Here is a 23035-nt window from a genome sequence, read left to right as displayed (position 1 = left end):
CTACATTCCAGGCTTCGTTTTGGGTGCCAAGACACGAAGATGAATAAAACTCTGTTCTTGTACTTCAGGGGCTGGGAGTGTGAGAAGTGGGCTCCCACACAAGCAGAAATCAGTTTGACAGGAGCATATGCACGCTGATGGCCGTTTGTCGCAGGTGCAGAGAGGGGCACGCAGAATGAAAATCATTTCAGGTTGCTGGGACTTGCTTTAATGATTCTTTAATATTGTTATTCCATTTTTTTTTTTTCTGCCAGATTAGGAAAAAGAGGGAAGAGCTGTGTGGCCAGAGTGCTCTGGGGATCCAGGGGAGTTCCTGACTCCTGAGTGGTTTAGGAGGGCCCCCAGGAAGAGGGGGCCATTGAGCAGGAAGAACCTGCTGGCATTTATCTGTTAGGTTGTGGGGGAGGGGACATCTAGGTAGTGGAACAGCTTCACGTCCACTTGCTGAGTTGGTGACCAGGTCGTTCCAGAGAAAGGAGTGGTTTTTTGTCAAATCACGAGGTGAGATTTTCTTAGGCAGGGCGCCACCCAGCAGGCAGGGCAACCCTCCAGATTGCTGTCACCCGTGTCCACACTTCTCAGTATTTCACGCTGCATAGAAATGAAGGGAGATGAAAGCCTTTTAAAAACCATTGGTAACCATTCATACGTGAGGGGATCCCGATAATTGGTGTAGGGGCTGAGTGTCAGAGGCTGAAGGTCTCCAGAAACTGGGCCCACCTGCCCACTGCTGCCTGCTTTGGTATCTGATCTACTCCCTCCCCTCCAGACCATGTGGGTGCACTTTTCCAGCCAATGCGCTGCAAGTGTCTGCCTCCAACTCTCAGGTCTGTGTGTCTGTCTGTGCATCTTCCATTTGCAGAAGGTTTGAGGAGGTAACATGCTTTTTTTTTTTCCTCCTGTGTATCCATGGGATACCTCTAGAGAAATACCCAAGAAACATTGCTGGTGGTTTCTAGGGCTGGGAGATTTCATTGTACTTCTGGTATCACTTGAATTTTTTTGTTATGTGCATATGTTTTGTATATATGTATATATTAAAAAATTTTTTAAAGAGAAACAGGCTTTGTGGCCAACCATGATGAGGTGCAGAAATGGGATGATACTATGATAATGTGAGGAGAGCCCCAGCTAAGAGAGTGACAGGTGTGGTGGAAGGGAGGGGCTGGCTTTGAGAGAAATTTTTGAGGCAAAATCCCTAGAATTTGAAGAGAGTAGATCAGGGAGGTGGGGTTGTAGATGGTCAAGGAGGAGGGATGGATAACTCTGGGATTTGCAGCCTGGGAAGCTAGCTGGACAGCGATAGATGACATCAACCCCCATCTAGAAGGCAGGGCAGAGCAAGAAGAAGGAGGTGTCTTGAGGGGCATCTGGGTTGAGCCTCAGATGGCAGCTGGAAATGTGAGCTGGGAACCTTGGAGAGAGGTCAGGGCTGATGAGCTCCATTTGGAAGTTTCGGAATATGGGGCCTTATAGCCGATGAGATGCCCAGGGAGTGGTTAGAGACAGAGAAGGTCTTCCTGGGGTGATGGTCCTTTGGGGTGGAGGAGGGAGCAGCAGAAAGACCGTGCAGGGTGGTTGGAAAAACGGGGGGACCGGAGGCGGGAAATCCATAGAGCAGAGCTTTGAGAAGCAGCGTGTGGTCAGGTACTTAGTGCAGTGGAAAGGTCCAAGAGGGGGCAAGAGATCACGGAGGACTGAGGTAGAGCCACGTCGTGGTGGGTTGAGGTGTGAACAGCAGTAGAAGTGCACATGGTGGGTACCACATGCCAGCCCTGAGCTAGGTAGAAGGGAGAGTGAGCCCCACCCTCAGAGACAGACCAGCTGGGGAGGAGTCAAAAACACACGAAGAGGATTTTAATAGGATTTGATAGGCACTGTGAGAGGTGCACAGGATGTTACGTAGAGAAAGGGGACTTAACTCAGCCTAGGAGCCTGGGGGTGGGGGTGGGGGCATTGGGATTCTGACTGTGGCTGGTGGAAGGAGATGACTTGGTAAGTAAGTCACTTCTTAGAGACTAAGTAGTTAAATCACGCAGAGATTTAGGGCTGTCCTGCTTGCAGGAAGGGCATCCCAGATTAGAGGGAACAGCATGGGGCTAAGAAATTACATGGTGGGTGCCTGGGTGGCTCAGTGGGTTAAGGCCTCTGCCTTTGGCTCAGGTCATGATCCCAGGGTCCTGGGATCAAGCCCCGCGTCGGGCTCTCTGCTCAGTGGAGAGCCTGCTCCTCCCCCCTTCTCTGCCTGCCTCTCTGCCTACTTGTGATCTCTGTCTGTTAAATAAATAAAATCTTTAAAAAAAAAAAAAAAGAAATTACATGGTGTGTGGTCAAAAACAGAAGAGCTGGGAATGGCTGGAATATGAAATATGAGGCAGGCAGTGGTAAGATGAGGAGGGTGGGGGCAGGTGGCCCATGGGGTGGGGACAGGGGGGATGGGACGGAAGCCTCTTCATCGAGTCAGTGTGGTGTGTGAAGGTCTTGACTTCTCTCCAGGCAGGGTTTGAAAGCTTTGCCAGGGGGACATGACCACACTTGTCTTTTAGATGGGAGGTTTTAGGACCTCGCAGAGGGTGGATTTGATGGAGAGGAGAATGCAGAAGGGGGTGGGGAGGCCAGTGGTGTGGTGGGAAACGGGGGCGGGGTGTGAAGGCCAAGAAGGAGGGGATGGGTTTATGGGGCAGTAAGTCAGCAGGAATGGTGACTGATGAGACATAGGGAGGCAGGCTTTGAAACTCTTGATGTTTCCAGCAAGGCGGCTGAATGGGTTAAGGACACATCAACAGGGAAGGAGTGTGGGCTGGGCGGGGGTAGGGGGTAGGGGGGAGACTGGTTTTGGACATCCTGTTTGTTTTTTTTTTTTTAAGTTCTATTGAGCTAAAAGTTCATGTACCGTATAATTCACCCATTCAAAGCACACGATTCATTGTTAGGTTTTTTAAAGTACATTCACAGACTTGTACAACCATCCATTATTTAATTTAAGAGTATTTTCTGGACACATTGATTTAAAGTCTTTTTTAAACTGTAGACTATTTCTAGCATACACAAGTAGAGAGGTTCATGTAAGGAGTGTCTCTGTCAAACGGGGATTTGAGGTCTTCTCCAGTAGAGCTGTATAGCTGGCATGAAAATAAGATTCTGAATCTTGGGGGAGTCCTAGGGGCTGGTGGTGGATCTGGGAGTTGGTACCTCCTCACAGGAGCCAGGGAAAAGCCTGTATTTAACAACAAAGTTTGGAATCATTGATGCGGGAAATTCAAAATGGACCTCATGGCAGGGGTGGGGTAGGGGGTCAGGGCAGGAGAGAGATCTTGTGTGAAGTATAAACAATGATAAAGTTCCTGCCAGGTTCTTAACGACCTGTCCCCTGTCCGCGGTGCTTATTGATGTCAGGGGATTGTTGATAAAAGCGGAGGTGTGTGCTTGTGCCCAAGGAGCTTCCAGTCTGGCTGGGGAAGAAACGGCCAGTTTTTAAAGGAAAAGTCCAATAAGAGACAAGTTTGGTTTTGCGGGGACAGTTCAGCAGAGTAGAAACCTGGGACTTCAGCTAGCTGGACCTAGACCCAGGTCTGAGGGCAGTAGCAAACACACTGAGAAGGTTCGAAATGTCCGACAGAATCACTGGGAAGGATAACCAGTTTACGTGACTGCACTGTGGGCGCGCCTGCAGCCGCAGGTGTTAGTGACGCTGCGAAGTACAGTCCCTCCACCCCACCCCGGGGTCCAGCTGGGGGGCTTGCCTTGGTTTTACTCTGCAGGGGTGTGGGCAGGTAGAAGGCAAGTGGTTCCATCTAGGATTCCTGCTTCAGTTAGCTGGAGAGAGAACAGCCCTCTTCCATGCTAACCCGTCCCTTCTGGGATCTTTCTACTGAGCTCTCGGGTGGTCTTTCCTCCTTCCTGTTTTCTCACTCAGCAGATCAGTTCCTAGACTTTAGCAACGACCTTCCTGCTGATTATTTCTCAAGTTTGTACACTTCTCATCTCTAAACTCAAGAACCATTATTTCATGCAGTTCTAGCTAATGCAACTAGACTCTTTTTTTAAGGGACATGTTCTTCTGTAGACTGAAATGTCTTGCTGTGGTGGTGCAGATAGTGTCACGTGTGTGAGAAAACGGGTCTGCATCCCAAGCAGAGAAAAACAGATAGGTTGGACAGTATAAAAATTTAAAAATGTTTCAGAGGACAAAGTTCAATTATAAAAAGACGAATAACTCAATAAAAACGGGCAAAGGACAGTTCTACAAAGAAAACTTGAAAACATGTTCACCGTCATTAGCCGAGAGTTAACATCTCATAGCCCTAACTAGGGCAGCTGGCGTCAGAAAGACAGTCACAGGCATTGGTGCAGACACAGAGCTGCCGGACCCTCGTGTGTTGCTGATGGGAACGTAAGATGGTGCAGCTGCTTCAGAAACAGTCTGCCAGCTCCTTGTAGGGTTAAAGAGTGACCACAGGACCCAGCAATTCCACTCCTAGGTACAGACCCATAAAATGAAAACATGTCCATGGAAAAACTTGTCCACAGTGTCCATAATAGCATCCTTCTTCTTCTTCTTTTTAAAATGTTTTATTTTAAAGTAATCTTTAGATCCAATGTGGGGCTCGAACCTACAACCCTGAGATCAGGAGTCAGCCAGACACTCCCTTATAACAGCATTATTCTCAGTAGCCAAAAAGTAAACACAACCCAAAGAGCCATTGGTTGACGGATTAATATACAAAATGTGGCATATGCAAACAAAAGAATATTATTCCAGAGTGGGCCAATCTATAGAAACAGAAAGTGAATTAGTGTTTGCCTAAGACTAAGGGATATGGGTGGGGAGGGGCATCTGTCTAAAATTAACAAAACTTTAGACTTGGGTTCTGGGTATTTCATCTACTATGTAGTCTGTTGTGTGTGGCTTTTACTTAGCATAAGGTCAAGGTTTATCTGTTTCGTAGCACAAATCAGTACTTCATTCCTTTCATTGCTGAGTAATACATTCCTTTGTGTGAATAAAACCAGTCCTTATCCATCCGTGTTTCTCCACACCCTCCTGAATACTTGTTATTATGTCTCTTTTTGGTTTTAGCCATCCTGGTGAGAGTGAAATGATACCTCCTGGTGGTTCTGATTTGTATTTCCCTGATGGCTAATGATATTAAGTATCTCTTCATGGGCTTCTTGTCCATTTGTATATATCTTCTTTGGAGAACTGTTTGTTCACATAATTTTTGCTTATGGCCTGAGGTTGGGGCCCAAATTCATTCTTTTGCGTATGGATATCTAGTTGTCCCAGCACCATTTGTCAAAAAGACGATTCTTTTCCCACTAAGTTTACATTAGCGCCCTGGTTGGAAATTAATTGGCTATGAGTGTGAGGGTTTATTTCTGGTCTCTCGATTTTGTTTCATGGATCTTTATAGGTCTATCCTTCTGCCTTTACCTTACTGTTTTGATTACTATAGCTTTGTGTAGTCCGTTTTGTAGTTGGGAAAACTTCTTTCTATTCCAGATTGTTTTGTCTCTTCTGGATGCCTTGAATTATCATATGAATTTTAGGATGAGCTTGTTAATTTCTGCACAGAAGAATGAGAATGATGAGGGATAGGGGTGCCTGGGTGTCTCAGTCAGTTGGGCATCTGCCTTCAGCTCTGTTGTGGTATCTGGTTGGGGTGTCCGGGTTGTGGGAATACCAGAGGAAACTTGCAAAAGTAGTTTCAGAAATTCAAAGAAATTTGAAGAAACTTTTGTAATCTGACACTTACTGCATGCCTCCTTCCCTTTGACTGCTGAGTCTATAACCACCAGCCTCACACAGCCCAAGTGCCGTTCTTGCTGCCCAGGGGTCCTGTCCCAGTGCTACTTAAATAAACTTACTAAGTTGCACTGTCAGCGGTTCTTTCTTGACTGTTGCATTCAACACCCCTGCGTAAGTTTTGGTGGCCTATACAGGGACACCACCAAAAGGAATTTGGGAGATTCAGTACAGCTGGGTAAGTCTTCTTCATCCCCAGTCTTTGTTACCTGTTCTTTTTCGGAGATGTCCAGAATAATATGACCCTTTGGAATGTGACTTGTCCGAGTGCTCAGGAGAGAACCTCCTTCCTGTGGCTACACTCCAGGGAGTGACAAACGCCTGCCACCCGGCTGGACACTAGTACCTTGGCTGTAACATTGCTGGGCTCAGGCTCTCCCTGTTTTACCCATTCTTTCAATACTCGTATTCTTCTTGGGCACAGGATGGCCATACATGTCATCAGGACGGCTGCCGATCTTGACTCTCACATAAGGTTCCCTCCTAAATAACCCGGTGTGACCCCTCCATGAACATAAAACCCAACATACATCTGACCCTGTGCTTCCTGGAAGGGACCAGTGGGAGCTGTTACCCAGTTGGGGCCTTTGCCCAACAGGGCGCCACTCAATCTGAGTGCAGGACCCGGAATGCCAAACAGCCCATGGGTAAGGACAAATGAGAGACCCGAAGAAACAAAAGTATGGAACCCCTGTCTAATCCGGGCGATTTTCGCAGGGATCCATGATCCCGTCCCGTAGGAGTGGGCGCCACCCCAGAGGGCCTGTTTTGTATGGGCCCCGCCTTCTTTCCTGTCAACAGGTTGCTGCCAAGATCCTGCCCACGCTTCCCTCTTTTTCCCATGTCACTTGCTGCCTCTTTGTTTGCTTCTTATTTTGGGCACTGGATCAGAATTGTGTCTTGAGAGGCCTGGATGAACGTTGTCCATTGCCTTGTGTGTGGGGACTTCTCCCTCATTCCTTCCGGGCTGACGACTCTCAGCGGCCAGCTTTCTGTGGTTAGTCTGCCTCCAGACATGGACTTTCAGGAGCCTTCCCAAGCAGCTGATGACGCTTGTCTTGTTTCGAGGAGGTTCCCTGTATTCTCTGACTGCACACGGACTGCCTGTTTTCACTTTCTGTGGGTGGAAAGAAAATGTGCATCTGCTCTTCTGTCCGAGCTGATGAGCCTTAGGACCCAGAATTCTCTTCTGTTTGGGCTTTTATCCGCCTCAGGCCTTTGGGCCTTTTGGCAGCACCTCTGTTCTTCTGCCTCCCCTTCCCTCTCCTGTTTCTGCACCACCCTAGGAGGGGCTTAATAACCAGCTCCACTTAGACCTCTGTGCCTCTGGAGCCATTGGCTCTTGCCTCTTGGGTCCTCGCTGTGGAGGAGCAAAGACCACCCCAAGCTGTTGCACCATTCCAATCATAGTGTCTCCCTGATCAGCATGAAGGGGCCCAAGGTTCCCTGGGACTGAAGCCTCCCCCTTCAGCTGTCCCCACCCATGCCCCAGGCAGAACTGACAGTGGGGAACACATCGACTGACTTTCAGTGCGCACAGGGGCAATGTATTCTGTATTAACACTGATTTAGGTTTGTTGGTTTAATTAAAACGGTCGTGTCTTTGGAGTTATCAGCGTGAAATGTAACTTTCACTTTACCAAGATTTACTAAAGGTCAGATAAGCTCCTGTTATCTTTGCTGTAATTTGTCCACAAAAGATGGGTTAAAATGTTGGTTAATTTCACCTATCTCCTAAAGCTTTCATGGGTAATTGTTAAGAACTAGGAGGGTGAGTAAATACAAGGTTTTTTAGGTAGGGGCGTCTGGGTGACTCAGTCAGTTAAATGTCGTCTGTTGATCTCAGTCAAGATCTTGATCTCACCGTCATGAGTTCTAGCCTCACATTGGGCTCCATGCTGGATGTAGAGCCTACTCTAAAAAAAAAAAGAAAAAAAAAGGTTTAAAGTTAAACTTTTAAATGGCTTTCAAAATCTTTGGAAACCTGAACCTTTAAAGTTTGCTGAGTTAAACAATCAATTGGATTGAATTCATTGGTAATCCAGGTCTTCTCTCTAACAAAACAATATACTAAAGCATTGTTTACTGAACACAGGTTTGTGCTTCTGGCTTCTTGTGGACAAACTGACAAGAGTTGTTTTCCTTATCATTTCCATCAGCCTTAATTACATTTAACAGAATTTTAACTTAGAAGCCTTAGTCTCCAATGAAAATTAAGTAGTAAACAATTGTGAACCGTCTGCTAAGCCAAAAAATTTTTTAAAAGATTTTATTTATTTATTTGTCAGAGAGAGAGCAGGGGGAGCGGCAGGCAGAGGGAGAAGCAGGCTCGCCACTGAGCAAGGAGCTTGATGTGGGACTCGATCCCAGGATCCTAGGATCATGACTTGTGCCTAAGGCAGACGCTTAACTGACTGAGCCACGTACACGTCTCTACCCCAGAATTGTTTAGATTGGCAATTTATAAGTACAGTTCATAATTTCTAGAAACATGTTTTCCCCTAGCACAGTCTTTCAGTAAAGCAATAAAGCATGTTTACCAACAGACTAATTTCTGTATTTAGGAAAGTAGGAAATGTGTAAGGAAGGTATAAGAAATGAGAATATATTTTGTTGAGGGGGAAAAAAAGTAATTTTGTCCCCAAATGGGATTGGTTATTTAGAGAGGAAAGGCTTATGATTAAATCTGAATGAAAAGAAAGTTGTGGAAGGTATGTGAAGGCAAATCTTTGTAAAGGGCTTTGTGTGGTGTCAGAACTAAGATTGAAGTAATTTTTTTTTTTTTTAAGATTCTATTTATTTGAGGGAGAAGGAGAAACACTCCCCACGGGGCTCAATCCCAGGACCCTGATATCATGGCCTGAGCCAAAGTCATACACTTAACTGAGCCATCCAGGCACTCCAAAATAAATGGATTTTAAAAGCACACTAGTATTGGGGCACCTGGGTGGCTCAGTTGTTAAGCGTCTGCCTTCCTCTCAGGTCATGATGCCAAGATCCTGGGATTGAGCCCCAAATTGGGCTCCCTGCTCAGTGGGAAGCTTGCTTCTGCCTCTCCCATTCCCCTTGCTTGTGTTCCTTCTCTCGCTGTGTCTCTGTCAAACAAATAAAATCTTAAAAAAAAAAAAAAGTGCACTGGTGTAAGATTGATATTCTGCTTTTCTCTCCATGAAAAAGACCGTTTTCTTAGATTGTTGTTGTTTGGCTCATGATAAGAAATTGTAAATAAAGGCTTATTCCTCTTTACGTGCCTGGAAAACCGAAGCTTCTGTGTTTTTGTCTTTATCAGATCTTTGATGACTTAAGAAAGTTAAAAATTCTCCGAAAAAAAAAAAAAAAAAGAAAACTTCTCAATATTAAAAGAGCTAAGTTTTGCTAACAACTGTAGAACCATCTATGGACTCTTACTGTCAGCAGAGTTTAGTAAATCCTGAGTTTCATAGTAATCTGTGATCCTACTGAGGCATGTACATCAAAGCTTCCCAAGATTCAAATTCTAAGTCCTTTTGACTCATTAGGCTGGCTTATGTGGTATGTTAAGTTATTTGGGAAGCACTGTCAAAAAAATGATGATAAACCTTGGGTTCTTTTGTTTGGGTAAATGCTGTTATAACTGTTGTAGAAATTATGTGAAATTCCTCGTTTTACTGTGTTCTGGTATGAGGTCGTCACTTGACCCTCTGAGCTTTAACACACAGCAGCCACCAACAGCGTCTCTTCTGTTGAACACCCGCCCCCCCCCCGCCAGGCACCCCAGACACAATGGCCCTGGTGTCTGCTGATTCCCGCATCGCAGAACTTCTCACGGAGCTCCATCAACTGATCAAACAAACCCAGGTAAGGAGCTGCGGGCCGGGGAGGGCGTTTACAAACTTTGGACATGCAGGGACCCAGCTGACCGGTGGACCAGGAGGGGAGGAAAACGTGGGGTGTGACCTGCATTTTCCTTCAGCGGCAGGACGTCCTGATCCTCTCTGTTCCGTTAACAGCTGTAATGAGATAGGAGTTACATACCGTACGGCTCACCCATGATTCCAGTGATTTCTAGTATATTCACAGAGTTGGGCCACCATCCCCATGATCAGTTTCCGAACATTTTCGCCATCTGACAAAAATGCCCTGTACCCACCACTGCCCTCCCCTTCTCCGTCCGCCGCTTTGTCCCAGCCGAACAAAGACCCCCTTAGCAGGCAGGATATGCCAGGAGTGGAGAGGTCCCATTCCAGGAGCTAGTCAGGGGCCTTGTTTGGAACGAGGTCTGAAAAGACAGGCCTGCTGAGTTTATCTTTCACTGCACAGCTGCCTGGCCCCGGCCTTGGCCTTGGCGGCAGAGTGAGCACAAGTCTGCCGATGGTGGAGGAGCCAGTGTGGGCCAGGGAGAGACTGTGAGAAACAAGCAGTCCGTCCCATCGGGCCCGCATACACGTTTTCATAATTTATACTAATCTAATCTAATTACCCATTTCCCTGCTTCATCCAGTACTGCTCATGCTCTGTAATACATTTGTGTGAAACTATTCAGCATAGAAATTAGCTGATGGCGCGCTGAATCTGGTTCTTCCTGGGCCAGTCAGAGGAGGCTGCGGCTGCTGCTCCCAGCATGTTTGCTTGTTAATACCAGTATCAGGTGACTTCTCGGCAGGAGGCCGCTGAAGCTTACCGGCCTTGCGGGTGTGTTACCGGGCTCAGCTACGGTCATGGCAGAGCTCAGTTTCGTTACAGAGCAAGTCAGGAAGAGTTACAGAGCTATTTGTTATGCTCTCCCAACAGAATTGGCCTTGCCCTTTTACCAGATAATTGTTATGAACAATATTTTTTCTTCACAGTATTTGCTTTATTCCAGTTGGCCATGATTCCGTTATTTCTGGGTTCTTAGTCAGCGGGGGATAAAGCCAGTCGCCGGTCCCAGCTCACAGGCTTGTAGTGAGACAGCTTTTCATTGTGTGTTCTCCAGGGCCCTGTTCCTACCTAGCGGGGCCCCCAGTGGTGCTCCAAGTAACAGTCCCGTCTCTGCCAGCTATAGCTCAGGATGTCCTGTATTGATCTGTTCTTGGGTCAGGGCAGCCACAGCTCATTGATCTAAATTACAAGTGGAGCCCAACATGGGGCTTGAACTCATGATCCTGAGATGAAGACCTAAGCTGAGATCAAGAGTTGGATGCTTAACCGACTGAGCCACCCAGGCACCCCAACCAGGTTTATAGGTACCCAGTGACCCGTCTCGTGGGAGCCGTCCACTGCACAGTCCTGTGGCCCAGAATGGAGCAGTCCTGGAAATGCCTTCCCAAATGATGTCTTTTGTAGTGGGATGTAACCTGAAAAGTAAGGGCCGGAAGATACTGGCATACATATTTCCGGGGCCTGAGGCCCCGGGTGCCGGGTGACACAGCAGGACAAGGAGCTTGTCCACCTGACCTGTTGCGCTTACCCCTGCAGGAGGAGCGCTCTCGGAGTGAGCACAACTTAGTGAACATCCAGAAGACCCATGAGCGGATGCAGACAGAGAACAAGAGTAAGTCACTGGACTCAGAAGAGAAGGGGAGGACAGAGAGGGGTGGGCTGAGACCGGGAATGCGACTGTCACTAGTTTCAGACGGGCCTTTTCCGTGAAGCTACATAATCCAAAACGAACTGCTCCTTAACCACAGGGACAATCTCCCTTCAGTTAAGTGACCAAAGGTGTCTCCGGGAACAGATGACAGACTGCCTAGCACTCAGGAACCTTAAAGTCCCCCAGTGTAGGGGCTGGGAAGTCAGTGTTAAGCCTGCATCCAGGGGTACCTCTTTGCACAAGCGCCCCAGTTAGTTGGTGTTCTCTAGAGGGAGAACTTCTTCCTGGCATCCCCCGCGCACGCCCCAGAAGCCCTCCTGCTCAGCCTCCTGGGCTGGTGCTCTCCCATTCTGAGCAGCTTTGAGAGCTGTTGTCTGTTTTCCTGTGTGCTGAGAAATACTTTCTGCGTGTGTCACACTAGGGCAGAAGTCCTCTGCCAGATGCAGTGATAGTATTTGTGCCGAATGAAATTGTGAACTCATTAAACACGGGGCAGCGACCGCGGGGCACTTCCAAGCCACCACAGCTCACGTCCCGGTCCGTGGCCTCTGCACGCCTCTGGAAGTCCGACCCTCATGCATGGAAGCAGCCCCACAGGACCGCCAACTGGCCCCCTGCCCACCTCTTCCTCTGTTCGCTTGCAGTCTCTCCCTATTACCGGACAAAACTACGTGGGCTGTACACGACCGCCAAGGCTGACGCAGAGGCTGAGTGCAAGTGAGTACCGTCCCCTCCACTTTGTTGCCCACCATGTGCTGGGCTGCAGGGCCCTGCGGACCCCAGCGCCCGCCACGGTTCCTGCCACGGAGAAGTAGATTCCTGCTCCCCAAGCTGTCCCTTGGGGCCCCCGCCTTCCCTAGAACTCCTTCTGGGCCTCCACTTCCCACTAGCCCTGCCGTTCCCTAGATGGCAGCACAGTGGGGGCTGGAGCCCGGCACGGCATTCTAGGTGTCCTGTGACCTGGAGCAGTGGTTCCCCCTGAGACCCAGTTGCTCCATCGTGACAACGGGGATCATAACCGTCTACAGAACGGTCAATGTAACGTGAGATAATGTATATAAAGTCCCTAAGACCAATGATTTTCAAACCCTCTTGACCATAACCCATGGTAGGAAATACATTCTCTGTCGTGGCTTCATCATAATATTAGGGCCTGGTCATCATCGCTATAATAACACTAATAAGGACTCCTCTGTGGCCTTGCTGAGTCAGGTACTGTGCCAGGTACGCTCTGTGTGTGTGTCACATAATGCTCGGAGCGGCCGCAAGGTTGGCGTTACCTCCGTTTTCCAGGTGAGGACACGGAGACACGGGGTTCCATGATGTGCTGAAAGTGACACAACTAGTAATCAGGGCCCAGTTGTAAACCCGGCGTCCATATTCTTACTACCATGCTAGGATGGTGTCACGATCACCTTTCTGCAGCACACACGTGTACGTTATATGGACATATGTCACAGAATTGGAACGAGAAGTACGTTTGTGCTATTACCATATATATAGGCTGGGGGTTTTTTGTTTTTTGTTTTTAAGTAATCTATACACCCAACACGGGGCTCGAACTCTTGACCTCAGATCAAGAGACACATGTTCTTATGGCTGAGCCAGCCAGGTACCCCTGTTTTGTTTTTTTATTTCTTATTTTTTTAAGATTTTATTTATTTATTTGACAGAGAGCAGGAATACAAGTAGGAGGAGTGAGAGAGAGAGAAGCAGACTCCCCACCGAGCAGGAAGCCTGACACGGGGCTCCATCCCAGGACCCTGGGATCATGACCTGAGCAGAAGGCAGATGCTTAACGACTGAGCCACCCAAGCACCCCTGTTCTTTTTTTTTTAAATGCTGGTTATTACCCCAGAAATTAATCTCACAAGTCCCTAATGAGCCATGACCTGCTGTTTAAATACTGCCTTGTGCATGTGATGGTCAGCACCCTAAGTGTTGTTGATGACTCCGGGATCTTCCTCTCCTCCCATCTGGCCCTTCACAGGCCCTGTCTTGTGCTCTGAGACCCTGCCTCGGACTCATGGTCTGAGATTTTCTTTGCCTGCCATCATCTTTGCTTTGCAAATCTCTGCTCACGCTCCCCCTGGGCCTGGTGCTGGGCAGTCCTCACACAGAGACCTAGGATAGTGAGGACCTGGCCAATAATAAGGGCACAGTCTGGAAAGGAGAGACACCCTAAGAAAACAGTGACTGGGACAGCGTAGTTGGTGGGCCACCAGTTGGTGGGCTCACTGTGCCTGGGGGCCTGTGACAGCCGCAGGGAGGGTAGAGACTTGAAGTCAGTAGGCGGACACGGCAGAGGCAGTGGAGGAGTGTGTGCCGGACATGAGCACTGGAGTACTGAGAATCAGTCCTTTGTGGCTGGGGAAGGGCAAGGCAGGACGGGGAGGGCTTCCAGTAACTAGACTTTATCCTGGAGGCCGTAGGGAGCCAGCGAAGATGTAAAGCAGGAGAGAAGCCCCTGGCTGCTGCGTGGGGGGCAGACCAGGTGAGATTCAAGGCCAGTTAGGAGACCAGGCAAGAGATGGTGATGGAATTGAGCCAAGGCAGTGGCAATGGGGATGGAGAAGCAAGGGTGGTTTCGAGGGCAGGTTCTGGAATAAAGTTGGGGGACCAGTTGGGAGAGGGGAGGCTGAGGATTCCGGGCTTTGCAGCTTAGACAGAGGGACCTGACGGGCTCCATATGCTGTGCTGGGGCCGGCCTGGGCGGGAGGAGACATCATGCCTTCTGATTGCTGGTGTTGTCCTCCAGCTTCCGGGCCTACCCTTCCTGCCTCCTCTTCCCCTGATGTGCAGATTTGTCATATGGCTGTCATCGGGCTCTTTCCCGCCCATCTGTGCTGGAGTATGGCTTACGTAAGCTTGAATGACACACTTTGGGAGTAAAAGGCAAAACGGCCCTTCCCAGCTTAAGTGCTGGCAGAGTGACTGCTTCTGAAACCAGTTTGGTGTGGGCTCTTCTCCGGCGTTGACCTACCCAGAGTGAAACATTTATAAGCTCCTTTCAGAACTGCAGGGTCCAGCCTTTTGCAGTTCTGCTGCTATTTCACTTTTTGACTCTGACAAGTTTATACGTTCACCACTCGCTCCGGAGTCCCTCTGGGCACTGGGCGCCCGGCGCCATCCTGAGCACGCCAGCCCTGCCCACGGGGGCTCCCAGTCAGGGTGGGGAACGCCCGTCTCTGTTCCTGCAGCACCCCCCTCCACCCATACTAAGTAGATGAACTAAGACCCTCGCAAACTGAAGAGGCGCCAAGAGCCAGCCTCAGGAACTAGCCCGAGGCCCGGGACGTGTTGCTGTTCCCTTCCACGAGCGCCAGGGCTGCCCTCCAGCTGGTTTTCATCCTCCTGCTTTGCAGAAAATGGAAAAGAACCCTTGTTCTTTAATTTAACAGTTGGTCTCTTTTTTTTAAAAAGGCCTCGAATTAAAAATAAAAAATAAAAAGACCTCGAGTTGGCACACTGACAGGAGGGGTCAAAGGGAAACAAGGTCACAGTTCCTGCTTCCATGGACAGGTAGCCGTTCCCGAAGTAGGAACGAATCCTTGTCTAACCTCAGTGTAGAAGGCGTTTCTCAGCGGAGGGGAGGGTGTGCTCATTGGTGCTCTGGCCTCAGACAATGGGTAACTTCATCCCCCAGACCCCTGCTGGGGAAGATAGCTTCGTGACCGGGCCAGCTGGTGCGGGCAGAAGGGCAGTGTAGCTTTCCCAGGGCCTGAGCGACTCGGGCTAGGATGTCAGGTGCCCAGAGGAGAGAGCCAAGGCCACGGTACCAGGCCCCAGACGGCGGATGGCTAGCTGGGGGCGCTTGCGGCCGGGTAGTGTCCCAGCTTGCTGAGTGGGAGTGTCTCTCTAGTCTTGACCTGTCCCATCGGAGGGTGGGCTCTTCCAGTTCCCATTTTCCCTTAGGAGATAACTGAGATTATATAAGTACCCCATGTCCGGTCAGACTCTCAGCTTTGGCATCTCTTTATGATTCTTGCCTAAAACAATTAGGATTTTTTTTAAGCTCCCCAGGGGAGGGGCACTGGGTGATTCCGTCAACTCTTGATCTCAGGGTCGTGAGTTTAAGCCCCACAATGGGCTCCACGTTGGGTGTGGAGCCTACTTAAAAGATAAATAAATAGGGGCGCCTGGGTGGCTCAGTCGTTAAGCTGTTGCCTTCAGCTCAGGTCATGATCCCCAGGTCCTGGGATCAAGCCCCACATCACATCGGGCTCCCTGCTCAGCAGGAAGCCTGCTTCTCCCTCTACCTCTCCCCCCTGCTTGTGTTCCCTCTCTCAGTGCCTCTCTCTGTCAAATAAATAAAATCTTAAAATTAATTAATTAATTGGTTAAATGCCAGCTCCCCCAGAGGTTCTGATGTGCAGTGAGGTTTAAGAGCCACTCCATCACTGTCTCACAGGGTATGGCTTAGTACCTGCAGCATAAAACTGTGTTCTGCAGGCAGGTGCGGCAAGCGATGGTCAGACTCAAAGTTCCCTTTGGTCTCCTGGCTTTTACTCTGCAGCTGTCCTGGTGCCTGACTGCCCCATGTCCCCGGGGCTTACAAGCCTGCGGCAGCTCTAAGCGCCCCCCTGCATTCCGTGCCCTCCACGCCGAGCTGTGCTGCAGGCATCCCGCTCCAGGCTGCCAGGCTCCCTCTGCCAGGGCTGCCCCCCCCCCCCCCCCCCCCGGCCCCTGCCCGGTGAGCTCCACAGGAGCCTGGGACAGCCCCTGGCCCACCTGCGAGGCGGGGCCTCCCTCCTGCCCAGTGAAGGCCTTCAGAACCTCGGGGGAATTACTAAAGGTGGACCAGAAGAAGAGCCGTGGGGGAGAATACATGCCCCCAGATGGAGTCTGGGCTGCTTATTCCTACTGAAATGTTCCCTGGGGGAGAGTCCTCAACATCTAGGATAAAGAAAAAACCTTCCTCCAGCGGGGACCGTGTTCACTTCCGCGGGATTGCCTGGCCCAGCCACCCCGGAAGCCCGGAAAGGAGCTGCAGAGGTTTTCTGGGCTGCAGCCTTTCAGAGACCTGTCCCTTCCACCTCCAGCCCCGCTCCCAGCCCAGAGAGCTCCCCCCGGTCATCTGGAGTCTGGAGCATGTTCTTTTCCTTGTCACAGCTTGGGTGGAGCCCAGGCTTCAGCTTCTACCCTCTGACTCCGCAGGCTGCTGGGGGCGGCCAGCACGGCTCCTTCCCACTGTCAGGTGCGGCGCTCTGCTGTGCTCTCTGCTCTGGGGTCCTCCAGGGGTCTGGTGGGGCTGCCTCTTACTACCTTGTCAGTTCGTTTATGCTCTTAAAATGTAAACACGGGGGGCACCTGGGTGGCTCAGTGGGTTAAAGCCTCTGCCTTCGGCTCAGGGTCCTGGGATCGAGCCCCACATCGGGTTCTCTGCTTAGCAGGGAACCTGCTTCCTCCTCTCTCCCTCTGCCTGCCTCTCTGCCTACTTGTGATCTCTGTCAAATAAATAAATAAAATCTAAAAAAAAAAAAAAAATGTGAACACGGGAGCGCCCAGTGGGCGCAGTCGGTAGAGCATGCAACTCTTGATCTTGGGGTTATGGGTTCAAGTCCCCCATTGAGTGTAGAGATTACTTAAAAATAAAGTCATAGATATAATATCCTAAATAAATAAATATCATAAATAAGTAAAGTAAAAATAAATAGAAAAACAGGAAGGAAGTCTGCGCTTGTGCTCCATCCTCTTCTCTCCCTTCTCCCCTGCCAGCATCCTCCGGAAAGCTCTAGATAAGATAGCAGAAATCAAGTCTCTGTTGGAAGAAAGGCGGATTGGTGAGTTGGAGGGCAGCGTGGCGCTTCTTGATCAGGCGGAGTGAGGCTTCCTGAGAGCTGGGGTCGTGGCTCCCCGTAGGAGTGGGGAGCTGCTGCCTCAGCCCCTTGTTGATCCACAGACTTCTGACGGGGGCACGCATCTGGGCAGCCTGGGTCTGGGAGGCAGCGGAGGTTGCGGCTCGTGCTCAGAGGCAGGGGCTCCCAGTGTCCCTGCCCTGGAAGGTCTCACTGCGCCCCCTCATGCTTCTCTGCCCCTTGTGCCTGGGGCAGTTGCCTCCTTCCTGCTACGCGCCCCCCCTTCCCCGTTGCCGCGGGAGCGCCAGCTGCTTTGGGAGAGCCGTCCTTCAACACGGAGCTTACACAGGGTGTTGGCTTCCAAATCCCTTTAAACCGCTGTGGCTCTCCCATCTCTTACCCTTTCAATGACCCCTCCGTGGGCACACGGCTTGCCCGTAGACAGGTCCCACCACCAGCCGGGTTTTTGCGAGGTTGACTGGGGGTGTTGAGCCATGCTTGAGGTCAGGAGTCTGTCTGCGTTTGAAAGTTCTTTTTAGTTTTTTGTCTAATGACAACACGTACTTCTAGTAGAAAAGTACACATAAGTATACAGACGGCTCTATGAAATGTTTGCTAACCGAACAAATGGCGTGCCAGCACCCCAGAACCTTTTTTCTGCCCTGTAGTTCGTCACCCTGAGGGGATCCGCTGATCTGACCTCTCACAGTTCTGTGAAAGCAGCACACTGGGCCCTGGGCGGTCACTCGGGAGGCGGGCTCCAGGCCAGGCTCCGCTGACCACTCCGTGCAGCTGTGCAACTGGGGGTCTGGGGTAGGAGCCCTGTCTCTCGTGCCTCAGGGGCGCGCTTCCTTCCCACAGCGGCCAAGATCGCGGGCCTGTACAACGACTCGGAGCCCCCTCGGAAGACTATGCGCCGGGGGGTGCTGATGACCCTGCTGCAGCAGTCGGCCATGACCCTGCCCCTGTGGATCGGGAAGCCTGGTGACAAGTGAGGGCAGGCCTGAGCCGGCGGTGGGGGGGGGGGGGGCGGGGAGCGGACCGGAGGGAAGGGCTGGGACTAATGCCTTACTCCAACCCCTAGGCCCCCACCCCTCTGTGGAGCCATTCCAGCCTCTGGGGACTACGTGGCCAAGCCCGGAGACAAGGTGGCCGCCCGGGTAAAGGCTGTGGATGGGGATGAGCAGTGGATCCTGGCTGAGGTGGTCAGTTACAGCCATGCCACCAACAAGTGAGTGGACACCCAGCCCTCAGTCCGCTATCCCGTTACACCTGCACTGGCTGGCCCTCTGCCCCATCTGCAGGCTGGGCCCAGAGCCTCCCCCAAAGTGTCTGTGGGGACGGGGGCGGGGCTGTGTATGACTCTGGCTCCCTGGGCTGCTTCCCCTCCCCATGCCCCACGCTCCCCTCCTCGTCGCTCCCCAGTTTGGACCGCGTGTCTCCCTGCATCCACTGTTCTTTGTTCTCCAGATACGAGGTGGATGACATTGATGAAGAAGGCAAAGAGTGAGTGTGCTGGTCAGGGAGGGAAGTGGAGGCGGCTGGGAAGCAGCCCCCCTCTGGCCGTGGGTTGACCTGAGCCCCCCCTTCCAGGAGACACACCCTGAGCCGACGGCGTATCATCCCGCTGCCCCAGTGGAAAGCCAACCCAGAGACGGACCCGGAGGCCTTGTTTCAGAAGGAGCAGCTTGTGCTGGCCCTGTACCCCCAGACCACCTGCTTCTACCGTGCCCTGATCCACACGCCCCCACAGCGGGTAAGGTAGTCCCCAAGGGAGGGACAGACCATGACGCCGGGACTGGCCAGAACAGATGGGTCATGGGGTCACCTGCCACCTTCTTCCTCTCCTGCCCTCATCTTCCAGCCTCTCTGAGCTGGGAGAGTCCTATATGTTGCCCTGTCTCTCCTGCTTACACTCTGCCTGCAGGCGCCCTCCAGCCCTGTCCCCTAGGGAAGTGCCAGCCAGCCCCCCTCCCACCTTCAGAGCCCTAGCCAGCCCCACATGGAATGGGAGGCTGTGTTCCCTCTGATCTCACTTTTGCACTGAGGTAGGCAGCACCACACCCAGGGCCTGCCCTCCAACCTTGACTGTCTCACCCCTGCCCTTTCTTCATGTGAGGTTGTGCTTGCCTGTGCTGGTGACCCATTGCCTGATGGCAGGTTCAAGGCTGTTCTCCCCTCCGCCTCCATGTGCCCTGCCTGCTGCCTTCTGGGTTTTCCTTGATCCCTTTAACACAGGGTCTCCCAAAAGCACCAGATTCTCCATGTAGTATCCCCCCACATGTACAGCAAGTCTCCCCCCTCCGTGCTCTTTGTTGCTGAGAAAAGGGCTGTGTTGTAGCAGGACTAGGTTTGGAGTGAAGGTGGGGACAGGAGAGGCAGGAACCCCGTGTATCAGCAGTTCCTGTCAGTCTGGGTTGGGGGCCTTGCCTGGGGGTCTCTGACCAGCCCCTCCTGTCCGCCCCCTGCCACAGCCCCAGGATGACTATTCAGTCCTGTTTGAAGACACCTCCTATGCAGACGGTTACTCCCCTCCCCTCAATGTGGCCCAGAGGTACGTGGTGGCTTGTAAGGAGCCCAAGAAGAAGTGAAGCGGGCCGGCAGAATCCCAGTCTCCCACCACCCTCACAGAGGAATGCAGCAGCAGATTTCATGGCAAATAAATATTGTTCCCCTTTGCCCATGTCTCCTTGGTTTTGTTTTTCCAGGCTCTTCTCCCCTTCCCCATAACAGGGCAGGTTGGGGAATTGGAGGCTATGGGCGAGATGGATTTGTTTGGTCCTAGTGGGCATTTCTTTTTTGTTCTTGGCTTGCATTAAAGGCTCTTGGTGTAATACACATGGAATTTTATTTTTGAGGCTGGGGACGGGTCACAGCCACGGGGCCTTGGGCGTGCCTCCCAGGGACACCACTCATAACTCTGTGCGGAAGCTGAGGCCACAGCCTTCCATCTTCCTGGCATAGTCAGCATCAAAGCGCTCATTCTGGGCCACAGTGAAGGTGGTCTTCCAGTCCCCCGTGATGCCTGCAGACAGAGGGGAGGACGGCTATAGGCCCCAGCTGCAGAGCAGGCCCAGGGTGGCTCAGGCCAGCCCCAGCCTCCACTTCCACGCTTGCCTGCCCCGATGCCTGTCCTGCACAGGCACTCACCTTTCCTCATGAAGGCCGAAATGCTGTGGTCCATGATGTCAGTGGGTATGGTGCTGTAGTTAGCCATGGAGTTTTTCTTCATCTCCTTGAAAGACGTTTGTTGGACAATGAGATCCACGGTCTCCTCTGGCAGGGAGCGCCCCAAGAACTTCAGGATCTTCTGAATCTCCCTCTTGGGGTTCTGGAGAGCAGAGGGGCTCTTCAGTGGCAGCTGGGATGGCTCACTGAGCAAATAAAAGGGAGGGTCCCCAACTCCTCCAGGACCTGGCCACCTCCGCCTAGAGACCTCTCAGCCCCGGCTCCTTGACTTGGGTCCTCTTTCCCTGGGGCACATTAGCTGCCCCTGCCCTATGACCCTGAACTAAGCTCCTATTTGGGTCTTGATGGGTGAGGGCAGGACGGTCCTCTTTCATAACTGGCCACAGGGAATGCCGGCGGATGGCTGGCTCTGTGTTGCTTGGGTCTGAGATCAGAGCTATATAGCCTTGCTGCCTGGGTGACACTGCAGCTCCAAGTCCCTGGCAGGAAGGTGGGCTGGAGGACCCACGGGACTGGTGGGGTAGGGGGTGCTGGGGGACAGGCGGCCGAAAGGGCCTTGGCAGGTCCTGGGGAGGTCCCTGCCTCTGCACGTGTGACCTGGAGGGAAGCAGCAGCAGGTGGCCTCACCTCTTTCATGTCCTCATAGAAGAGGTAGAGAACAGGGTGAGTGTGACTCAGCTCCCACCACTCCCGCACGTGCTGGTACCAGGACCCGTAGGACACTGGGGGGGAGGGGCAGGGACATGGACACACAGGCTGGTATTAGCTTTGGCTGGCGGCCGCTCAGCTCCTCCCCGCTCCTTCCTCCAGACTCAGGCCCACCTTCCCCAGCCATGAACTTCTCCAGGAAGCAGTCCCAGGTGCCAGGGTCTGGGTGCACCTTGGCCATGCGGTAGAAGTGGTAAAAGGAGACAGCCACATCCTTTGCGTTGCGGGCCACGTAGACCACCTGGAGGGACGAATGACCCCCCCACACACACCGGAGCATCATCACCACACAGCGAGCCTTTCACAACAGCCCAGTGAGGGAAGTTCGCTCTTGGTCTGGCCAAGAGGGACATTGACCTGGATGCTGACTTGCTTGTGGTCCCTGACACCATACTTGATGCTAATCTTGTCCCCTCAGTGCTGCCACACACAGACTGGGTATGCTGGGTTCTCACCAGCCCCCTCCTCCATGGGCCTGGGGAGGCCTGGGGAGGCCTGGGGAGGCCTGCAGAGAAGACTTCTCTGCTCTGCACAGGAGTCTCCCTTGCACAGAGCCCCACCACAGCATGAAGACCACCACCTGGCCCCTTCAGGTGAGACCTTCCCAGCAGAAAAGGCTAAAGCTGGGAAGGCCCCAGTGACCTCCTTCCCTGGCTTCCTCTGTCACTCACCTTGACCTTCTGATCCAGCAAGGTCTGAGGGAGCAGAGCCAAGGGCAGGTGTGTCTTAATGAGTCGTGGAGCCGGTGTATCTTTCAGAGCCTCCAAACCTATACCACGAGGAGGGAAAGGTCTGCTGAGCTGGAGCCCAGTCCTGCCCCCTCCCTCTGCTCCCCTGGTCCCCAGAGCCCCCACTGCAAACCTGTGGGAACACCTGGAGCCTTGAACTCAAGGAAGGGTACCCGGATTAAGATGGAGGCCCTGCGACACTTCTGTAGATCACCGCCCTGGTAGATCATGTCGAGGATCTCACTCACCCAGGTGGTGCCTGGAGAGCAGGGGAAGGGGAGGTGAGCCGGGTGAAGGGCAGGTCCTCGCTGGTCCAATGTGGGGGACTATGGCCCTCACCACCTACCAGATTTGGGGTAGGTGCTGATAAGCAGGTCATCAGGCCGGGCTTGGAAGTCCTGCAGGGAGCCCAGGGCCTCTGCAAAGTACTTGATGAGAGGGATTCCCTTCACATATGCCAGCGGCGGGCGTGAGGTGTCTTGGATGAGCTCCATTCCACGGCGTCGGGGGCAGAGGGCAGCCGACTTGCCTTAACAACATCACGACACGCCATGTGTTGAAATCCTGCTTCACGAGGAAGGCCTGGGGCTGACTCGGCCCTGCTCACAAAGCTGATGAGTGGCAGGAGCTGGGGCTCAAACCCACACCGAACACTCACACAGTGGGGCTGGTGCTGGCTCGTGCCTTTGCTGTCCTGCAGGGCTCGTAAAGATCCCCATGCCTGAGGTCACATCCCACATCAATGACATCGCTCTCTGGGGCCCGTCCCAGTCTTCTGGAAGCTCCAAGGGATTCCAGTGCACTCTTGAGAGCTACTACTCTAGTGCCTGCCTGTCCTAATTCCTCGCCTGCCAGCTCTCCTCCCACTACTTCTGCAGCGGCCCCTGGCCTGCGGCACTGGCCCCACTCCCCCTGCCGGTCCTTGGAGCAGCCTGGGCCCCTCATGCATCGTCAAAAACATTCCAGAAGCCAAACCACGCCATCTTGGCTCGGGGATAAACACAGCCAGTGAGCAACTTGAGCCTGTTTTGGGGGGCCAGAGTCTGGCATGCAGCTGAGCTAAGTGATGGGTCAGCAGAAAGGGGAAGGGGGTTTCTTTCGGCCTGAGGTCGTGTCGGCTGACTGAGATGGCCCATCCAGAGGGAAAGGGCCAGGAGCTAGCCCTGCCCAGCCGCCCCACCGGGAGAACTCACCAGACCTCTCTGGATGTCGGTCCTGTGACCACTTTGTGCCGTGGCAAACCGGGTGCCGTGGG

The 23035-nt window shown here is 52.2% G+C and overlaps 2 protein-coding genes across 3 annotated transcripts in view; one reads left to right on the top strand and one right to left on the bottom strand.

The window, feature by feature from the left end:
- The window catches only part of SGF29 (SAGA complex associated factor 29), a 28905-nt gene extending 9079 nt beyond the window's left edge, over positions 1-19826 (top strand). The window contains exons 2-10 of one of the 2 annotated variants that reach the window (XM_032842558.1): positions 9555-9643; positions 11243-11318; positions 12002-12074; positions 17076-17140; positions 18017-18146; positions 18240-18386; positions 18626-18661; positions 18749-18911; positions 19630-19826. In XM_032842558.1, coding sequence (XP_032698449.1) covers positions 9569-9643; positions 11243-11318; positions 12002-12074; positions 17076-17140; positions 18017-18146; positions 18240-18386; positions 18626-18661; positions 18749-18911; positions 19630-19746 — 882 coding nt within the window. In that variant the 5' untranslated portion in view covers positions 9555-9568 and the 3' untranslated portion in view covers positions 19747-19826. The remainder of the gene's footprint in view (positions 1-9554; positions 9644-11242; positions 11319-12001; positions 12075-17075; positions 17141-18016; positions 18147-18239; positions 18387-18625; positions 18662-18748; positions 18912-19629) is intronic. The other variant, XM_032842557.1, reaches the window with a different exon arrangement.
- Positions 19827-19984: 158 nt separating this feature from the next.
- On the bottom strand, positions 19985-23035 carry LOC116858063 (sulfotransferase 1A1). The gene is made up of 8 exons (XM_032842614.1): positions 22974-23035; positions 22127-22309; positions 21914-22039; positions 21724-21821; positions 21167-21293; positions 20972-21066; positions 20306-20486; positions 19985-20180 (listed from the first exon to the last, which is right to left on the bottom strand). The coding sequence occupies exons 2-8, from the start codon at positions 22272-22274 to the stop codon at positions 20068-20070; spliced, it is 888 nt and encodes a 295-aa protein (XP_032698505.1). The 5' UTR covers positions 22275-22309; positions 22974-23035; the 3' UTR covers positions 19985-20067.

This window comes from Lontra canadensis, unplaced genomic scaffold (genome assembly GCF_010015895.1).
Source record: "Lontra canadensis isolate GAN:19392208 unplaced genomic scaffold, GSC_riverotter_1.0 scaffold132, whole genome shotgun sequence".
NCBI lineage: Eukaryota > Metazoa > Chordata > Mammalia > Carnivora > Mustelidae > Lontra > Lontra canadensis.
The sequence above is the reverse complement of the archived record's forward strand: the minus strand, read 5'-3'. Positions and strand labels throughout refer to the sequence as shown.